The sequence below is a fragment of the Fulmarus glacialis genome, unplaced genomic scaffold (genome assembly GCF_000690835.1).
Source record: "Fulmarus glacialis isolate BGI_N327 unplaced genomic scaffold, ASM69083v1 scaffold25827, whole genome shotgun sequence".
NCBI classification, from domain to species: Eukaryota; Metazoa; Chordata; class Aves; order Procellariiformes; family Procellariidae; genus Fulmarus; species Fulmarus glacialis.
In genome coordinates, this window is record NW_009225501.1 from 6,383 (window position 1) to 22,424 (window position 16,042).

Below are 16,042 nucleotides of genomic sequence, written 5' to 3' on the forward strand. Positions count from 1 at the left end.
ATGTTCCCTCCCATCTTGTGTACCTAGCTCAGTCAGTAGGCATGGGAGCTGTCCTTGGACTAGGAGGGCATTTAGCAACAACTGAAAACATCAGTGTTACCAACATTCTCCTTGTACTAAATCCAAAACACAGCACTAGGAAGAAATTTAACCCTATCCCAGCCGAAACCAGGACGGTGATGAAAACAGCTTTGTCTAGGTGTATTTTGCATTGAAAAAGATGGAGAAATAAATATTTTTAAATTTAAAACTGTCAGTACGAGTCACCTTTTACTTTTTAATGGCTTCAATGGAATTATACATTCAGTTTCTAGTTAACATTATTTTTTAACATTATTGATTCCACGTCTAGTTAACATTATTTTTTAACATTATTGATTGCACGCATTGGAATCATGTGAAAAAGGAGTTTAAATTTTTTGAAACTATTCAAGTACGTTTTGCTTCATGCATGCACGTGTTGTGTTGTTGCTGCTCTTTGTAAGATTGGCATGTATTGGTTCAGTTGGTATGCAAAGAACAGGAAAAGAAGTGAAGTACTCTACATGCTTGCTCTTCTGGGAAGCAGAAGAGATACAAGTAATGGTTGAAAGCAGCTGTAAATTAGAACAGTCTTGTCAGAAGTGCTACTGCTATCTTGTGTTTCAGTTCAGTCTTCTGATAAGACTGTAATTTAAAAATAAAATGGCAAAAGCTGTTTCTGCCTCCCATACCTCTTCAGAAATAATTCCTTCTTTCTGCTTAGCACCTTGACACAGGATCTGTTAGTAGGATCAACAAAGCACTTTTAAGTGAAGTCCCACGAAATAAGGTTTTCCTGAGGAACTTTTAGATTTCCTGCATTATTCATGTTGGAATTTGTGTTTCAGCTCACAGGGTCTCTATAATATTGTCTACCTTTTAATGAAGCCATTTGAATTTCTTGGATTTCTTGGATCTGAATGAACCATGATCACTGCTTTCTGTAGGAGAAAATAGTAAAACATAGATACATTTTTATTTCTTTATGGAATGTGTTTTTTAAAGCTTTTTTATGGGGAAACATTAAGTTGAAAATCTAAATAAGCATACCGATACATTACTTGTTTTCGAATTCCCCTTTTCTTTTGTTGTCTGTATTTTCTTTTAGTTCTGCTGTTACCCTTCCTACTTACGTGAAAGGATGTAAAAATCGTCAGCACCTTGTCCAAAAGGAACCAAAGAAATAGTTAACCTTTTAGTTAATTATGGCCAAGAATGGTAAACTTAGGTATTTTCTCCAAAGTTTTCTTTTATTCATTAACTTGGCCTCTGGAACCACCTATAACTTGAAATTTAAATCTGTTATGCTGTCCAGCAATTGATTGCATTTTCCAGGATACTGGCAGGACAGCCCAAAAGAAGTCACCAGTGCTTAGTTTCCTTTATATTTGAAAAACATAGCTTACTAGTCCTAGGGCCAAGCTTGCGTATACTTCTTGAATGCTCAGTCACATTTATAGTGATGATAAAATTTTTGCTTTATACGAATTTTATTTAACTTTATATAAAATCCATCTGTCCTTGCAGGGTTTTTAATCTCGTCAAAATTTATGCTTAGCCTAAACTTTGATTTAAATGTTGGATTTAAGAGTGAACTATATCTTCACTGTTATTGCAGTCCACTGAAGGCTTTGTGGGTCTTTACATGGAAGTATATAAACCTCAGCTGCTAAGTTTGGAGAAGAGTTGCTCTTCAAATAATTGTGCTTTTTAGCTGCCTTCATTATTTTGTTTGAAAAGTAGTTGTCTTTTAAAAAAAATCTCTGAAATATGATTACAGTAAAATAATGAAAAATACCTTATGAGAATTGGATCTGTTCACTGTCTAAATTTACAGATATTACAGAGATAAGGCATCAGGAAAGAAGGAGTCCCACAGTGTGATTCTATGCTGATGTTTCCACTGATCTTCTGTGTGTGGGCTGTATATTTCTTATCACTTATTATCATTAGCTAACATTGAATTGCAGTGTTTAGTTTATGAAAATGAGGTTTGTGGTTTGCTGAACTTAGTTTACCCCTTCAGCACCATCATTTTTTTGTTAAAGCACAATAGGCATAAAATAAGAAGCCTCTTTTTTTATCATGTATAATTTTTCCCTTAAAAAAGGACATCAAGTTAAAATCTTCATTAATGGCATTAAACTTCTGAAAGCTGAAAATATATCACACTGCAAAATGCAGTATAGTAATGGCATGACAGATTTTAGTTGTTTCTGGTATTTCTCCACTGTCTTTTCAAGAGACTGCTGCAGTTTCAATAGTTGAGGCAAACAGTACCATGCAGCCCTCTTCCCTGCTCTTTGGCCAGCCTCCTCTCCCCGCAGCTGTCAGGTTAATAGACCAGTGTTTCTTCCCTATTGCCCTACAGGTTTTTAATGGGTGCTTGTTGGATACCCATTTACGTTCCTTACCAGTTTGAGATCTGTGCCATAGAAATCCTGCTGCTGCTGGCTAGTTCAAGGCTAGTTTCACTGTGGATAACCTTGGGTTATACCACAATTAGGTTTTTTTTTAATTGTCTTTGCTACTGCTGCAATTACATATCCACCAGAGGAAAGCAAATTTTCCTAGCCTCCTAAATTCTCTTATGACTGTTTAGCCATTAAAAAACCAGTTTCTGCGCAATTAAAAATTTTTAGCTGTTCTAATGATTCAAAAGTTAGCATAATAAAGTGCATTGGAGTGTTCCCACTACCACTGGTTTCATACCTTAATTTTTTTGAAATTCATCAACAATTTAACAATTTCTTTTAAGTCTTGAAAAGGAAAAGGTGTTTGAGCATTTTTTTTGATAGCAGGACACTATCAACAGTCGCTACTTTTTACACAGTAAGTTTGCCACATAGCTAATTTCTCCTGACCATAGATTAAAAAAATGCTCTTGAACCATTTTAGAAGGCTAGTGTCAATGTAAGTCAACCAGATTTGATTATATTGTATCCTATTAGCTGTTCTCTATGTGCTGAAACGAAGTTGGTGGCCAGCACCAGACCCTAGCAACTGATATGAAGAGATAGATAGAAATGAAATTGCAAACAAGTTTCCAGACGGACTTCAATCCCTTAATAATGGTGCAAAGGAAGGTGCAGTTAAAATCAACTATTTTCTAAGAAACAATTGGGAAAATTAGTTCAGAGATACAAATTTATATTGTGAATAAAAAGGTACAAGACAATTACAAGCTATTTAAAATAAACTCACTTGCCTGATAGAGGCTTTGTCTTGTTTTAGGATGAATAAAGGTGCAGATTTCAAAACGTGATTACACCTGCATACCTCCTTGTTATTAGGTTGTTTTAAGAAAATTGTCTTTTCTAATCAGTGTATGATAATCTTGGAAGTGGCGTAAGGCTTTTCAACCCACTCATTGTAGAAGTGTCCATGTGGAGCTGCAAAAATCTTTGTAGAGGTAGTCTAAGTATTTCATAAATAAAGTTAAATTGTAAGGAAGTGAAGAAGTAGACTAGGTTAGAAATACGTTTGGAATAACAGTGAATAGATATACCACTATGCATAGAAAAAGCTGTAAGATTGAGACTTTTCTAGCTTCTCCCAGAAGGTGGATTTTCTTCCTCCTTCTCGTTCAGGGTCCCTATTTTCAAAAATTCCATCTTGAGCAAGTAGTTTTCCCCTGAATTAATCTTTCTTTTTTCAGTAAGACTTCCTGGCTAGCTTTCTTTCGGCTTTCCTTGTAGAAGAGAGGTAAGGAGAACCGTTGCTTCACAGGAGCGCTCTTAAATAATAGCAAAGTCTTGATTTCCTGCTTCTTGTTAATCAGAAAATAAAGAATCTGAAAGTATAATGGAATGAAAATGAAAATCAGGAATGAGAAGAACTTTGATTTTTCTCTTTGGGAGGCTTCACTAATTACATGATTAAGCCACAAACCAAAAAGCTCCTTTGTTAGTTTGTGTGGCCTTTAGAAAAGAATAATGCTTGCTTTTGTTTTTGTGTAATAGTCTTCAGAAATGTACTACTTCTCAGAATTCACATAGTTCCCTCACTCATCTTCACGCTTATGCAGCATGCTAACTCTTTTGAACCCTTTTTGGTATCCTGAATTTTTACGTAGTCAAAGGCTTTGCATGTTGCTTTCTTTCATCATATGTTTGGAAGTGATGATTTTGTCTTCCTTCATTTAGTTACATATAAATTGATACACGAATGTTTTGTCTTTGAAGGTGACATGCAAAACTTGTTTTTTTGGTGTATGAAATTATGAAATCTTGTTCACTACTGGAAACTGAAAAATTATTTCTTTTGAGATGAAGTATCTTTTTAGTTTGGCATGGGAGTGTTTTTTGTTTTACGAGTGAGGGTTTGATTGCATTGTGATGGAATTCTAATGGTTAGAATATGTATATGTTGCCTTTTCTGCTTGAAAGAGGCTGGATGTCTTCTGGTCGTTTTTAACTTGATGCCTGGTTATGGGAAGTGAAGGGTTAGAGAGCTGCAATGTACTTTGATTTAGGAAATCTTATGTCACTTAATGTGCTTGAGTGAAATTGGTGAACAGCATATTTAAAACCCACAGTTGCTGAGAAGGTAACTACTTAAAGGTTTTTACAGTCTGAATTGCTCATTGGCTTGTAGAAGTGTTGTTTGCTTTGTGTTTCTGATGTCAAGATACTTGTTTATTTTTCATGCAATGTAATCAAGAAGATTTCTAGAATATTTACTAGTTATCAGTGTGCCTCATAGAAAAATAAATGGTGCTATATGATAATGTTCTTCAGTTCACTTCAGAGATTTTTAGCCTGATAATTGTAAAAGTTTTCAGGAAAAAAAATTGTTTTCTAATTATGATCTGTATTCTGAATGAGGGTTGTATATGTTCTTTGGAATAATTTTCTGTGAATTATTTTGACTGTACAATTAACCAATCTGATCAGAACTGGCGTAGTTTGCGTTTAAAAAGTAAAATCGTACAGGAAATACATTATAATATCTAAGTATATGGGGAAAAAATGTTTGACTGGCCCTCTGTAAGTTTTGTTAAGAGGTATCGGATAAAGGCTTAACTATTATTTTTGTTCTGTTGCAGGGATTTCTCCAAAGTTAATATCCTGGTACCTGGTGCTGGGCTAGGTAGATTGGCGTGGGAGATAGCTATGCTCGGTTATGCTTGCCAAGGAAATGAATGGAGCCTCTTTATGCTCTTTTCTTCTAACTTTGTACTCAACAGGTACATAGCTTATGTTTTACTTGCTGATTGAAACCTACGGAGGCAAAATTATAAGTGAGAAAAACTTGAATAAATAAAACTCATAAGAATAGATTTGTAAGTCCTAACACAGGACACACATAACCACTTTCTAGAATGTTTTAATGAAAAAAAAGTCAGTGGGATAAATGGGGGAGGGAAGCATTGTATCAGAGTCATTCAAATTATAGCAGGAAGCATGACTTCTAAGTGATGAGACTTAAAATCTCAAGATTGTACCACAGATTTTCTGCATAATCTTGAATAGGTTTTACTGTGATGTTATTTCACATCTGTTTCTTTAAAATGCATACTATCTCACTGGTGTCAAATATGGACTAGTTAATATGTGCATGCTACTTAGTGGTAGTGATTAGTAATGGAGGAAACCCATTAAAGAAAGTATTACATTCCATACTAAAATTTTAGGCTCTATTTTGACATGAAAAACAACCACTGAAGCACACTGAACCACTTCTTAAGCAAGTCCTGTCACTGAGTAGCAGCTAAAATATAGTTAATAGTTCTACAATTAGCTGAGACACTAAATTTGAATGTAGTAAATTTCACTTCATAGGTTTAATTTAGAGTGACATTTCTCTATTTGATATTCTGTCACTTGCATTGAAAATTACTGGTTGCATAATGAACTTGTTAGAGAGGAAAGAAGGCAGCAAGTGCAACTGTTCTTTTAAGAAAGAAGGTGGGAAGTCTATAGGTAGTCTATAGGGCAAGTAAGAAAGAGGTCTGGTGGGGTGTTTTGTTTTTTGGGGGAGTTGATACCAAGTTCAGAGAGACAGATTTTGCCAGTTCACTCATTCTCCAATCTGAAATGACACATTTGCTGAAAACACCTAAACTATTGGCTTGTATTCTATATTATCATGACGTTTTGGAGACCTGTTTGTAGGCTGATTGTCTGCATCAGACTGTGATGATATTAAATCTGTTACAGCTTACTGTTCAAAAACAACAACGGGAAAACACTGTGTGTTATGTTTGCTGCATGTCTGCTTAAAACAGTAATGGTCAATGTGATGAAAAATAGATATTTGCTAGAGGTTTATTTGTTCTTTTTCATACATTATTTTTAAATGTTTCTCATCTGGTGGTGAAATTGCATATTACAGTTGAGCTGATGTAATGCCTTGCAGCTACTGAAAGGAGGTCACGTTCTTCTCGTCCTTAGCTATACAGCCCTGCTGGCTCTTAAGCTCTGTGCAAATTTTGAAATTATTCAAAGCAGCATAAAAGTATTCATTTCACTGATCAGCTGTCATAGTGGTTCAAATCTGAAAGTTAACCTCACCCCTGATTACCTCTGATGAGGTGGTTTTTGCCTTCCTTAAATAAGGAGTCTTTGGCCTGTACATGGAATTCTCCTGAAGATCTATGCTTAGCTTACGATAGTAATCATTCTTAGCATCTAATGCTCATGTGGTGTTTACTATTTGTATAAGATATTTAGCAAAGAGGTGTACATGCATTAGACTTGCTAACGGTATTAGATTTTAGGCAGCAAAATTGAGTGTTGCTCAGCTGCTGTAATCTTCATCTTTGCTGGGCTAGTTATCAGTTACAAGTTTCCTTGTTAGCATGGAAGAGAATACTGCTAACCTGACTCTGAATTTCAGTCAGTTCTGTTGAAGTCCAAGCATTCCTTTCTGCCAGATCTAATTGTGGGCTTGGGATGTCTATTAAGAAGGTTTTAGGGACTTTTGGGATCTTTCATTTTAGTCTTTAAGTGGCTGTTCCCAGTTAGCTTTCTGAAATGGACGTTTGCCTTCCTGGAACTGGAGGAAACAGCAATGATCAATATGAGCTGAAGATACCAGTTAAGGGAGAGTGGTAAGAAAGAAGGATTTTGCAAATTAATTTTAAACTACAGTCTTAATTTAATTAATTTTTGTTTTCTGTTGGTAAAAGCATCAGGACTTTGCTAACATGTCCAAATGGTTTGGATCCACCTTCTTTCTCTGACCTTGGTTTATTTTTAGGAAGACAATGTACTATATTGAGTGTCAAGCCAACTACTACAGGGGGCTCCTAGATGTGGTACAGTGACTTAAGTCTTCTGTATACAATGTGTTATCTGCTGATTTTTCCGCATGTAAAAAAACTTAATTCTCTTGAATTGTCAACTTTTGTTACTGTGGATGAAGTTGCATATCATGTTGTGTAGAGAGTGCATCAAGGCGTAATTGTGGTCACTATAAGTGTTTGAAATTAATGAGAGTGCATTATTCCATTGAGGAAGCTCTAATTAAAGATAAAGTGACCCTGGAGCAGGGTCACTCCAGACTGCAATGGCTCCAAGGCTGCTGCAGTCTTGTATGGGAAATTGTCTTTTTCTTGTATGGGTAAGGTTCTTGTTGCTGGTGTATTTTTCTTGTGTTTAGATGATTTCTGGGTATAATGGCAGATGGCAGAGGTGATCGTTGGTGATGTACAGGCATGCTTCATTTCTTACATGTTCTGGAAGAGCATGAACTGTGAAAAGCATAATCTGTTTTCCTGCCTCTGGAAGGCATACCAAAATCTTCAGGCAATCTAGAGCCACAGGACACACATTACTTCCCTTTGACATCTGACTGGAGTGGAAACAACAGTAGGGTAGTATCTGTGTGGAGGAGGCATGAGCAGCTGATAGCTGACTTGCTGTTTCCTGCAGCTGGAGATTCAGAGCGCAGGGTCGGTAGCCTTGGCCCAACAGCCCTTCAGTAGCAGTAGTCCCACTCATGAGTATTTGAGAAAGTTCAGCTGAAGTAATATAAAATCACTTTGTACCCAACTTAGAGTAGGGTTAGTTTAAAAAAGCTTTAATTAATACCAGTAGAATTCATGCTAATAATTGGGTAATCCTTGAGAAGGCTGCTTAGTTGTATTTGTTGCATGTCCGTGAATGTCTTAGGATGAAAACAGTTAAGCATTTTATCTTTAAATCCGTGGTCAGAAGTAATACTTGACCTACCCATCTTTTCCAGAACCATCCTTTCGACTCAGTGTTGAACAGTAAATGCCCCGCCCCGATGGAAAAAAGTGAAGTGCATCACACATAGTTAAAGATGTGATATTTTTATAACAACTTACATCATACATCTCTTGTTGGAAGGATGGAATTGTAAAGGACTGCAATACTTAGTTCTGAAGTATAAATTACTGAAGCTGGAAAGGGAGGTTTTCAAGCTTGAGTATGGAGAGGGATTGGTCTTTTATATTAAATTGGGAATTCCTTTTGGAACTGTTCGAAAGTCTACGTGAATATACTTTGTGCTAGGAAAAAAAAATACAGGGAGGTATGCATTCCCTTATAGCTCAGGAAAAAAAAATCCTTTTTAATCTACTCAGATCTCTTATTTTCTTTACTTTGCTTTTGGGGAAATTTTCATTGTTAAAGAAAAATGTTCTGAGGATAATACCAATTGACTGGGAGCATATGGAGAATGCTAGAATGGTTAACACACACCTTTTGTTCGCCAACATGGGGTGGGTTTTTTTGTTGTGGTTTTTGGGGGTGGGTTTTTTGTTTTTTTGTTTGTTTTGGGTTTTTTTGTTTGTTTTGGTTTTTTGTGGTTTGTTTTTTTTTTTAACCAAAATAGAAATGCCTTTCTTGAAGAAAATGATGCCTATGTTATCAGGTGTTTTTCCCTGCTTTTTTTTCTTTGACTGTATATATCTGATATTTATTTGGTATATATGGAGACAGTTGAAGAGCTGCTGTAATACAGCTTGGATTTGTATTTTTTTTGCTGAAAAAATGAAGTAGAAATCTGAGATGAAGAAGGTAAAAAATGTTATTTCAAAGACTTTACCACAGATGTTTTCTATCCACCAGCCAAAAGAGTGCACTTTCTTATAACCTGGTAGATTGCTTGCGGTTTATGAAGTGTTTGATGATATGTGTTTTATGGGACAGATGTGTCCTCTGTTGTCTCTGAAAGAAAATGGCTTCATTTTTTAATTACAAACTGGTTTTACAGGACTGTGGGAAAAGCTGCTTTTTATACTTTAATGCTATTTTTTATCATTTTTTACAATAAGAGTTGACTTAGTTGGTCATGTCAACCCACAAATTTTATTTTACAAAGACACGTTTACTTAGCATAATTGCAACACTCCAAATGTTAATAACTTAAAATGACATCTAGCACAAAGCCACTATGCTTTGCAAAATGGAATTTATGTATTGAAATCTGAAAGCATCCTTTCAGTTACCATCTGCAAATGCTTTCATTCTACTGTGCTTCAAAACCCCTATGATTATGGTTCAGAAAAGACAGAAAAGTCTAGAATGAGAACAAATGTTTCCAATAAAATTCACAGAACTAATGTTACTCATCTTCTTTTTTTTTTTTAAATGGGAAAAAATATGGCCCAGAAAGGCTTAGCTTTACTGACTATACCTAATCACAAGTTTCATTAATCTTACAAAAGAATCTGGTGCATTTTCTTTTCAGTGGAGAAGTAAGTCAGGAAAAATGGTAAAAAGTGTGAAAAGAAAACTTTAAAATTAAAAAAGGCAGTTATTTTGTGGCGATAATTTGTGTGTCAGAGTAAAATTGGTTTTTTTCATCGATTTATAAGTGGAAGTGTTATAAACTAATAAAATTCCTTTAGAAAATGTGTAACTTTTGCAAGAACTGTATCATAATACAATGGACGTTGGTGGAATTCTTTGACTCCTACATTTCTAGATAATAGATAAGCTATTAGTTGAAACTGAATTGTGCTGATTTCCGTATTTTGCAGATGCTCTGAAATTAACTCATGTAAGCTTTATCCCTGGATTCATCAGTTTAGCAATAACAGAAGATCTGCTGATCAGATACGTCCAATTTATTTCCCTGATGTTGATCCTCACAGTCTTCCTTCTGGTTCAAATTTCTCTATGACAGCAGGGGATTTTCAAGAAATCTATTCCGAGTGCAGTGAGTAAATGTAAACTATCTTCAGACTATTTGTTATAGGACAGTTAATGATTACAAATAGAAGGGACTAGTCACTTCTCTTCTTTAGTGTAAAAAATAGAAATATGAGTTTTTTGTTGATTCAAACTGTTTCAGTAGTAGTACATTATAAATGAAACAAATATATACCCATTGACTGTCAATAGTAAATATTTCAGAGGCACATTATGGGGATGATAATTATCAAAGATTGAGACTTCTGTTCGTACAAATAGCCTCATTTTTCTCTTGTAATATGAGGTTAGTTGTACTGTCCTCATTGCAGCTATGAAGTAATGTTTTATGACTCACCTAATGTTGAATTAACTTGCAGAAGACTATCTTTAGTGCCCACTTAACAATTACATATTTAGGATTTGATCAAGGGTAGCACTTACCCAGTTCTTTTGTATGTAGTCTAATATTCTAATATATGCCTATTTAGCAGCCATTATTTTTTCCTTACATAGTACTGGATTATCACCTCAGACATCTATTTTCTGTTTCCACCTTTCTGTCCCTATTAGACCCATAGCAATTTTTCACCAGGATTATATAGCTATTGATCTGCCCTTTATTGTGCAGCTAGATTTTCAGATATTTTCTTGTAGGAGCCTTCCTTATAGTTGCTTAATTTTCTGAAGGCTCTGTCTTACACTAGAACATCTGATACTTAATTGAGTATAAATTGAGACTTTTAATTTTTTTATTTACGGAACTTAAAACTTTTGCAATTTCAAGGATACATGTTTAGAGAAAAACAGGGAGACTCATGCTTTAAAAGGTAGACTTTGAAAGATCCTGCTTGTTAAATTCACTAGTAAAAAAACAGCTGGAGAAACATTCAGATACTGAATAAAATTTTTTAAAGCTATGTGATTTGTGAAAGTACACTTCAGTGTACAGACTTGTATTACTCTAGATATTAACTAGAGAGGCCCAAAATCACTGGGTATTTTTGCAATTGTATTTCTAACAGTTGTAGTAATGAAGTTCATAGGACAAGTGAGTCAGGCATGCTTGGGCCTTCATTTATATAAAATGTGTTATAATATATACATTGTACAGTATATAATATAAATATATCTCATTTTATATAATGTGTATGAACAATTTTGTAAAATGCGTAAATAATAAGTATGTATAACATTTTAGAGTGTGTATGTGTATATATGCACACACATACACATATATATATAGGTCACACGAACCCAAACTTACCTGTTGTTAACATAAACCAAAATATTTTACTTACTTGTAAATGAAATGAAGAGCCTTCAGTTGTTGTTAGTTGAAGGTAATGCTGAGTGTGTAAACAAATACTGGGGTTAAATGAAGAACTTTTACAGGGATAGAAACATTGAAACTAATCTCTATAATTTGCTCTTTTTATGCAGATACATGGGACTGCATAGCAACTTGCTTTTTCATAGATACAGCACATAATGTTATCGATTACATTGATACTATATGGAAAATACTAAAGCCTGGAGGAATATGGATAAATGTAGGCAAGTGTGACCAACCTTTCTTCCTGCTAGCCCTGACTTAAGTTTGATCACGTAACAGGCATCTCGTACTTGAAAAGAGTGGGGACGAATGTGTCTGTGCTGAAAACTCTGTAGAGCTAGAAATATCTAGGGCTTGGAAATTATCTCGGATGTGTTCAGAATATGCCACTTACAATCATGTCAACATCATGTGATTTTTCAATAGAAGTAGTAAATCTTCGCAGTGGCAGGTTTTGCATTCATGCATCAAGCCTTTGTTATTTGGCAAATGTAGTGTCCTGTATTCTTTTTTGCTGTTTTTCTAAGAAAATAGAACTTGTTCTGTGTGTAAATACATCTTTGTATTTTTTTTCTTAATCTGTACTGTGCTTGCAAGCAGAAGTTTTGGGAATGAGATTTAATTTATGTATGCCTTGGCTCAAAAGAAGAGAGACTTAAATTAAGTCTCCCATGGTGAAGGAATGGCAGTCAAAACTCAGGAGTTAAACATTTTGTATAGTAGAAACTGGCCAGTCACTGGTCGGCCAGTCACTTGTCAGCCAGTCACTGCACTATTGCTGGCCAGTCACAGAATGCAAGCAGAGCTCTTGAGTAGACCGCAGCATGTCCTGCCTTTTCTTCTATAGAGACAGCAGTGATGCTAGACTGAAGAAATTTTAGGATGGAGAAAACACAGTCTGGTAGGAAATGAGACTTCATTGTTGAATAAGCAGCTGAAGTAATTTGTTTTCATTTTTTGCATTGATTCTGAAATTCGTTATAAAAATCATATTCGAGTGATAGAAATATGTTCTTTTGTCTATTTGAGTATGTGGCTGGATATAAGCATTCTCTGCACTTTCAGTATGTGCTTTTGATTTTTAGAACATTTTTGTCTTTTTAATAGCCATTTCTGTTGTATCTTTGTACTGTAGGTCCTCTCCTTTACCACTTTGAAAACTTGGGAAATGAACTTTCTATAGAATTAAGCTATGAGGATATAAAAAATGTTATACTGCAATATGGATTCCATATAGAGGTAAGAAGATGCTATACTTTTCTATGAGTAGTATTGATATAAACCAGACAAACTCCTTTGAATGAACCTTTACCTTATATGCCATTATGTTGAACTAAATTTACTTGTAACTTCTAGGAGAATTAAATGTTTGTAAGTGTGTTGCAAATTATTTCCTCATTTTTTAAAAAGTATATAGATGGGCCGTGAAATCTAGTAACTATATAGCAATTTCTTTCTTATAAAGAGAAACTTTTATAGTTCTTGTAGAGAAGGTGTTTTGAAAACTGCTGCTTTTTTTTCAGGTGGAGAAAGAATCTGTACCATCAACTTACACTGTGAATGAACTCTCCATGATGAAATACTACTATGAATGTGTGTTGTTTGTGGTGAGAAAACCAGAATAGAAGTGGTCTGAATAGGTTAATCAGAAAAAAATGTTGGCTTGAAAGCTAGAAATGAGAATATAACGGACTGGGTGATGTCTGGACGCAACCTCAAATCAGTGGTGCCTTCTTATTCCTAATAGGATTTAGATAGTGTCTATTTTCTTAATATCTCTATTGCTACCCAGACATGTACTATGCCATGCATATTTTTAATATACTTGTGAAAATGGAGGAGGAAATGTTCACATACACTGTTTTTGTGCTTTGGAATGCATTAAAAATAAAAGCAAAAACATTTTCTTGAGAATAAAATTTAGTGTTTGCCATAACCAGGCTAATTCTCCGCATATGCTGCCTTGTTTTTCATAGATTTATAATGATTTTCTTTTTTCTACTCTCTGATGTTAGGAATGCATAGAGGTGCTTACTGTCCTAGCTGTGTCACATTTAAAGAAGTATTTCTAAACATATACTTAAATTATGAACTCTGAAATGATTGGAAAGTGATAAAATTATTCTTGATAGATACAATAGCCATCAATGTTACAGCAAATGTTACAAATGTTACAGCATGTGGAACTGAAACAAAGTAGATAATTATACAAATTCTAATCTTTGACTGTACCACTGTTAACAATTTAATCCAAACACAGAACCTATAGGCAATTTGAAATACTATGTGAAAGCAGCGTACTGAGTGAAGAAAAAGCAGCATGTCACAGAGAAGCAGTATGTTAACCTCAGTTCAGGAATAACACTAATTTTGATTAATCTCTTAGTGTTCAATCTGAAATACTAGATGCTTTGACATCTTAAAATACATTGATTTTGAGTCACCTACTTACTGCTTAAGACAAAACAGTGAAGCAGTATTTTTTTTGTTAAACATAATTAACAGAAAGTCATGTTACACCTTGAGCACTTTTTAAAAAATTGATAACATAGCTGAGTTATCCATGCCATGTGTAGGTAGTGCAACAGAAAAATCCCCATTTCTCAAAGGGAAAAATATACATGTAAATAATATGCACTGTAACCTAATTATCTCTACCTGAGTCAGCATATGCAGGCCAATTAATAGGCAATTTCCTTCTAACTTCAGGCACTTTACCCTTGTGACTTAGTGACTTCTTGGTTCCTTACCCTAATGTTTTTTTTTCCTGGCAGATGTGGCTTAGGTGAATATTTAACGTAGAAACCCTGATACTATACAAGAAGCTGAATCTTCTGTCACTTAGCAGTTATGTACATGAGAAAACATTAATTAATAATCACTGTGGTGAGAGGAGGTGTCATGTTAGCCATTTCGTTTTCTTAATATATTGGTTACCTTAAGTAGCATTTTCATCCATTTTCAGAAATATCTTTAAAATACAAAAACATTATGATAAGGAATCAAGGGGTGTTTCATACTTGTCATAATGCCACTGGACAATAGCTTGTTTGGTTCTCATTATTTCTAGTCCCTTTTTTCATGGTGATGTCCTAGTCACATCCCTTTAAATAGATCTGTTACTGGCTTTTGGATTTTTCCCATTAAGGCCAGAAATTTGTGCCTTTGTTCCTAAATTGAAAGTCTGCAAGGAAGAAAAACAAAAACTTTTTTTTTTATAGTTTCAACACTGCATAAGAGAGCGCATGCCTGGGTGTGTTCAGTACTGTGCCCCTTTTGCTCAGAATCCTTATTGAGAATAAAGGCTTCTGGTCTACAGAAGTTTTCAATTAGAGCTTTGCTTAAATTAGACTTACTTGAACTGTCTCTTCGTCCTCAAAGTGCACCACCAAGATTTAGCTCCATAAATGAACTGTCAAAGTTCTACCCAGCTCCAAGAAAAATATGTTTGAAGCTGAAACACTGCCACTGCAACAAGTAGATTAAAAATAAAACCCCTTGCACACCTAAAAATAATTGAAAAAAAAGTTGCTTTCATTTCCTTATTGTACTATTTAATTTATTCTTTGAGGGACTTTGTGATTCTTTGCTTTCATTCTGATTTTTTTTCCCTTAGGTGGAATATGATTAGTATTTAACTTGATTTTCAAGCTCCTTGAAATAAGACGAGACTAGGTGAACGTGGATTATGCTGTTGCTGAGTAGTGTATGTGTCTGCAATATTGCCCAATTTCTGCCTCCTACCCATTCTGTAGTTACACTTGAAACGTGGTGATCTTGTTTTTCACAAATAGGCAATGGAACTTTTGCTTTCTGGTTGAATGTCAATATCCTTTCTTCTGGTGGTTTTGTTCTTTGCCACCCCACGTTGTCACAAGTGCCATTTTTTGCATTGTTTTTGGAAAATATGTTTTTATTTACTTAGTTCAGGTATATAGTTACGTGCTTCTGGTTTTAATCTAGAAAATGCCAGTTTTCCCCAATGTTTTCCTCTTTAAATTATTACAGTTGCATTAAGAGTTGGAAGCAGAATAATCTTGTAAGTTGTATGAATTAGTAGTGTTTTATCTGCCAGTCCTATGAGTTCTTAAAATTCATCACTTGTATTTTTATGCACAGGGATAATTGTGTATTACTGAATGTGATGATGTTCTTGGGAAAATGCTTAAGGTGTTTATCAGCTGAAGCCAAGGCCATTTAATTTAGGTCACTATTAAACTGTACGTGGTACCAGGTGTCAAATAAAATGCTGTGTAATCTTCAGTGTAATGCTTCTTTGGCAAATGTAAAGTGTCCTGTATTTTTATTTATATGTAGTACACTCTAAAATCAGCTGTGATGGTAAGAATGGGAGGTTTCATGTCTCCTTCATGTGACCTTCCCGCTGTTTCCAGTGTGTGTAACCGACTTGGTTTTTCTCTGCTATTAAAGTTTGCAGTATGACGTGACGTCGCTCGTGTTTGGTTCTGTCCTTCACTGCGAGGTAAGATCCTGGTCTGACTGCCTCTTCCAGTCACGCTTCCGCCGCCGTGCAGGCAGCGGGACGCCGCGCGGGAGGGCGGGCGGCAGCTGCGCCCTC

General features: G+C 35.1%; 1 protein-coding gene across 1 annotated transcript in view; it reads left to right on the forward strand.

The window, feature by feature from the left end:
* The window catches only part of LOC104080201 (chromosome unknown open reading frame, human C9orf41), a 17,369-nt gene extending 3,777 nt beyond the window's left edge, over positions 1-13,592 (forward strand). Inside the window, exons 3-7 of the mRNA XM_009582508.1 lie at positions 5,069-5,209; positions 9,977-10,155; positions 11,571-11,684; positions 12,599-12,702; positions 12,987-13,592. Coding sequence (XP_009580803.1) covers positions 5,069-5,209; positions 9,977-10,155; positions 11,571-11,684; positions 12,599-12,702; positions 12,987-13,088 — 640 coding nt within the window. The 3' untranslated portion in view covers positions 13,089-13,592. The remainder of the gene's footprint in view (positions 1-5,068; positions 5,210-9,976; positions 10,156-11,570; positions 11,685-12,598; positions 12,703-12,986) is intronic.
* Positions 13,593-16,042: the final 2,450 nt, after the last annotated feature.